General features: G+C 53.6%; 1 protein-coding gene across 1 annotated transcript; it reads right to left on the bottom strand.

The window, feature by feature from the left end:
• Nucleotides 1–507: 507 nt before the first annotated feature.
• On the bottom strand, nucleotides 508–1196 carry LOC141021717 (uncharacterized). The gene is made up of 2 exons (XM_073497574.1): nucleotides 1038–1196; nucleotides 508–996 (listed from the first exon to the last, which is right to left on the bottom strand). The coding sequence occupies exons 1-2, from the start codon at nucleotides 1194–1196 to the stop codon at nucleotides 541–543; spliced, it is 615 nt and encodes a 204-aa protein (XP_073353675.1). The 3' UTR covers nucleotides 508–540.
• Between the last annotated feature and the right edge of the window lie 2151 nt (nucleotides 1197–3347).

Genomic DNA, 3347 nt, shown 5'->3' on the forward strand with positions numbered 1-3347 from the left:
CCAGCATCCTTATCCCTTCCTATTAGAATCGCCAACATGTCAACTACTATGTTGAACAGAATAGGTGACATCGGATCTCCTTGTCTCAGGCCCTTATGTGTCTGGAAGTAGTGACCTATGTCGTCATTCACTTTAATTCCAACACTCCCTTTTTGCATGAAAGATTCTACCTGATGTCGCCAGGCCAAATCAAAACCTTTCATACGCAAGGCCTGTTGAAGAAATGGCCATTTGACTTTATCATACGCTTTCTTGAAATCCACTTTGAAAACAACTCTGTCTTGTTTTTTCGTGTGAAAACAACTTTGTCTAGCAAAACCCATACTACCTTTGCTATAGTTAACACGAAACAGTAACATCGACATGAATCTAACAAACTTATCCATAGTTACAATCAAGGATTCTTCTCTGGTGATCATCATGAAACTCTCCTAGATACAACCAACAATCATCCAAACCAACGCACACACGCACACACTTAATTACTGTACTGTATTAACATTGCAGCTTGCAAGCATCCACCGTGCTGGGAGCGTCAGCTCATTTCCCCGGCTTGCCGCCGGCGCCGAAGCCCTTCCTGCGCTCCTCAATGAAGTTGGACGACTTCTCATTTATGTTGGACGGCACCCTCAGGTTCGTCGCCGGCATCCTCGGCCGGAGCCCCCACCTCAGCGGCGACTTCGGGACCGGGTCCTCCCCTCCTGCCCCGACCACCTGGCCGCCGCCGCTCAACAACGACGATTGCCTCTTCTTTGACAGCGACTTCTTGGCCTTGTCCTTGACGCCGCCCGCCTCCTCCTTGATGGTCACGGACCTCCTCGGCTTCTTCTCCTGCACAGCCGCCGCGCCCGCTTTCATCGCCTCCACCTGATGGCCGGCTTCCGCCGTGGCCTCCTTGTGCTGATCACTTGCTCTCACATCAGCAATTGTCTCTTCTAGGATGGTAGTCGTGAAGCTCGTGTGGCCTTCTTCCTCATGGCTGAACTCGAACTCGGCCTTCTCGATCTTCATAGCGAACTCGTTGTCTTCCGCTCTACGTGATTCCTGTGATCGCCGCCGGCGCCGGTGTCTCTTGGCCCCTCGATGATGCTCCTCGACCTGTTCATCGACAAGTTCTTGGCGAGGAATGTCAGGAGTCGGTCACACATGCCTACGGCCCTCGCCGAATCGTCGCTGCCACCCGCGCCTCTCTCCATCTCGGCACACACGAGTTGGTGCGTGTGCTCTGTGTTTGTTTCTTGAGATGCAAAACTCGGAATGAAGTCACTTTATAGATGCTCTGGGTTACAGTGGATGAGGAATGTAGCCGAAAGTGTGAGAGCTTGGATTGGAATCAATTCCTTCCTGGCTGCTGGGATGACCTTCCTGGTAGAAATGGATGAAGGAGGAAGAGAGGGGAAAGGAAGTTCTTTGCTTCATCACAGGCAAAGATTCTAGCTTCATTTTTATCTTTGCTATGTAAGGGCATCTCCAACACCGATTTCCTAAATGGACACACTACTTCACTACAAAAAAAAGACACATCCGTGCCATTTTGGGCCGAACAAAAAAAATTCTGTCACACTTATGACACTTCTATGACGATAATTGTGACAAAACCCGGTATCATCATAGATGTGATGGGGTCCTACTTCTATGACAAAAAATCATGACAGAAAATGGGCTTTTCGTCCTGGGCGGGCCAGAGACGCGGCTGCATGACATTCTTTGGGCCGTCCATGATGGTAAAAACCGTGGTAGAAGCGAGGGCGAGGAAAATATCGGGGTGTTCCTGGTTATGGTGGGTGGTCGGGGCCGAGCGATGCGCGTTTCTCTCGTACACGCACTCGCGTGGGTGCGAGGCGTTGGGCTCTAACTGAACCCAAGCGAGGCGTTGGGCTCTAACTGAACCCGAGCGATTGCACTGCAGGCTATGCGTTACTGAACCCGAGCGATCGATCGATGGCTGTTAACTGAACACTATCGAGCGATTCCTTCGCTACAGCTGCTAACTGAAGCCGATCGATGCTGCCTCTAGATGAACAGTGAGCATTGCTGGGGGGTTTGGATGAACAGTTCCCGGTGGGGGTGGATGAACAGGACCCCGTGGTGTTGCCTCTGGATGAACAGTGAGCGTTGTTGGGGGGTTTGGATGAACAGTTCCCGGTGGGGGTGGATGAACAGGACCCCGTGGTGTTGCCTCTGGATGAACAGGACCCCGGTCGATCAAGCCGGTTGGGGCTGGATGAACAGGACCCCGTGGAGGGCTGGATGAACAGTAGACGGTGGAGGGCTGGATGAACAGTAGCCCATGGAGGGGTGGTTGAACAGGAGCCCGTGGAGAGGGCTGGTTGAACAGTAGCCGGTGGAGTAGCGCACGGTGGACGCTGGATGAACAGGATCCCGTGGATGAACAGTCGCAGGTGGAGGCTAGAGGAGGTCGACGATGGATGAACAGTAGCCCGTGGAGGCTGGAGGGGGGCGACGGTGGAGGTGAACAGTATCCCGTGGAGTCCAGTTTTGCGGTACGCCACACCCCTCCCCATGAACATGACCCCCGTTTCGACCGTAGCACTCCAACACAAGTCTATTTCCTCCGTTTTGTGGTACGCCACACCCCTCCCGATCAACAGGACCCCTGTTTCGATCGTAGGAGGTCCGTTTCCTCCATTTTGCGGTACGCCAGACCCCTCCCGATGAACAGGATCCCGTTTCGACCGTGGCCGGTCGAACACAAGGTTGTTTCCTCCGTTCTGCGGTACGCCAGGCCTCGTTTCCATCGGCTGTTCCGTCCAAGCCCTCCCGATGAACACGACGACGCATTCCGTTCCGACCGAGCCGGTTGGCTCCCCATGAACACGACGACGACACAGTTTCTCCGTTCTGACCCAGCCATGTGCACGAGCCCTGGCCGTACGTATGCGCGAGTAGGCGTTCGAGAACCTGCCCATATGTACGTACGTGGCCATATTTTCTTTCTTGCACACTGGCCGTTGTACGTACGTGTACATGCTACGTGCGCGCCTCTACTACGACACGTGCGCGCCTCTACATCGACCAGTATGTACGTACACATTCGCGACAAAAATGACAATGCTACGTACGCTTCGACCAGGTGGGTCCCGACTGTCAGGCACTTCCTTGCCTGCGAAGATGTAGCTGGTGGGTCCCAGCAGTCAGGGGGCGAATCATTTTTTTGCCCGAACGCACTTTCTTGCGTGCGAAGATGTAGCTGGTGGGTCCCAGCAGTCAGGGGGAAACTTTTTTTTTCGTGAAATACGGTGGCCCGTCCGGTGGTTCCCTGCTGTCAGGTGGAGGAATAATTATTTTATGCGTAATAAGGAGGCACTTCCTTGCGGCCGCCATGG

This window comes from Aegilops tauschii, chromosome 4, assembly GCF_002575655.3.
Source record: "Aegilops tauschii subsp. strangulata cultivar AL8/78 chromosome 4, Aet v6.0, whole genome shotgun sequence".
NCBI lineage: Eukaryota > Viridiplantae > Streptophyta > Magnoliopsida > Poales > Poaceae > Aegilops > Aegilops tauschii.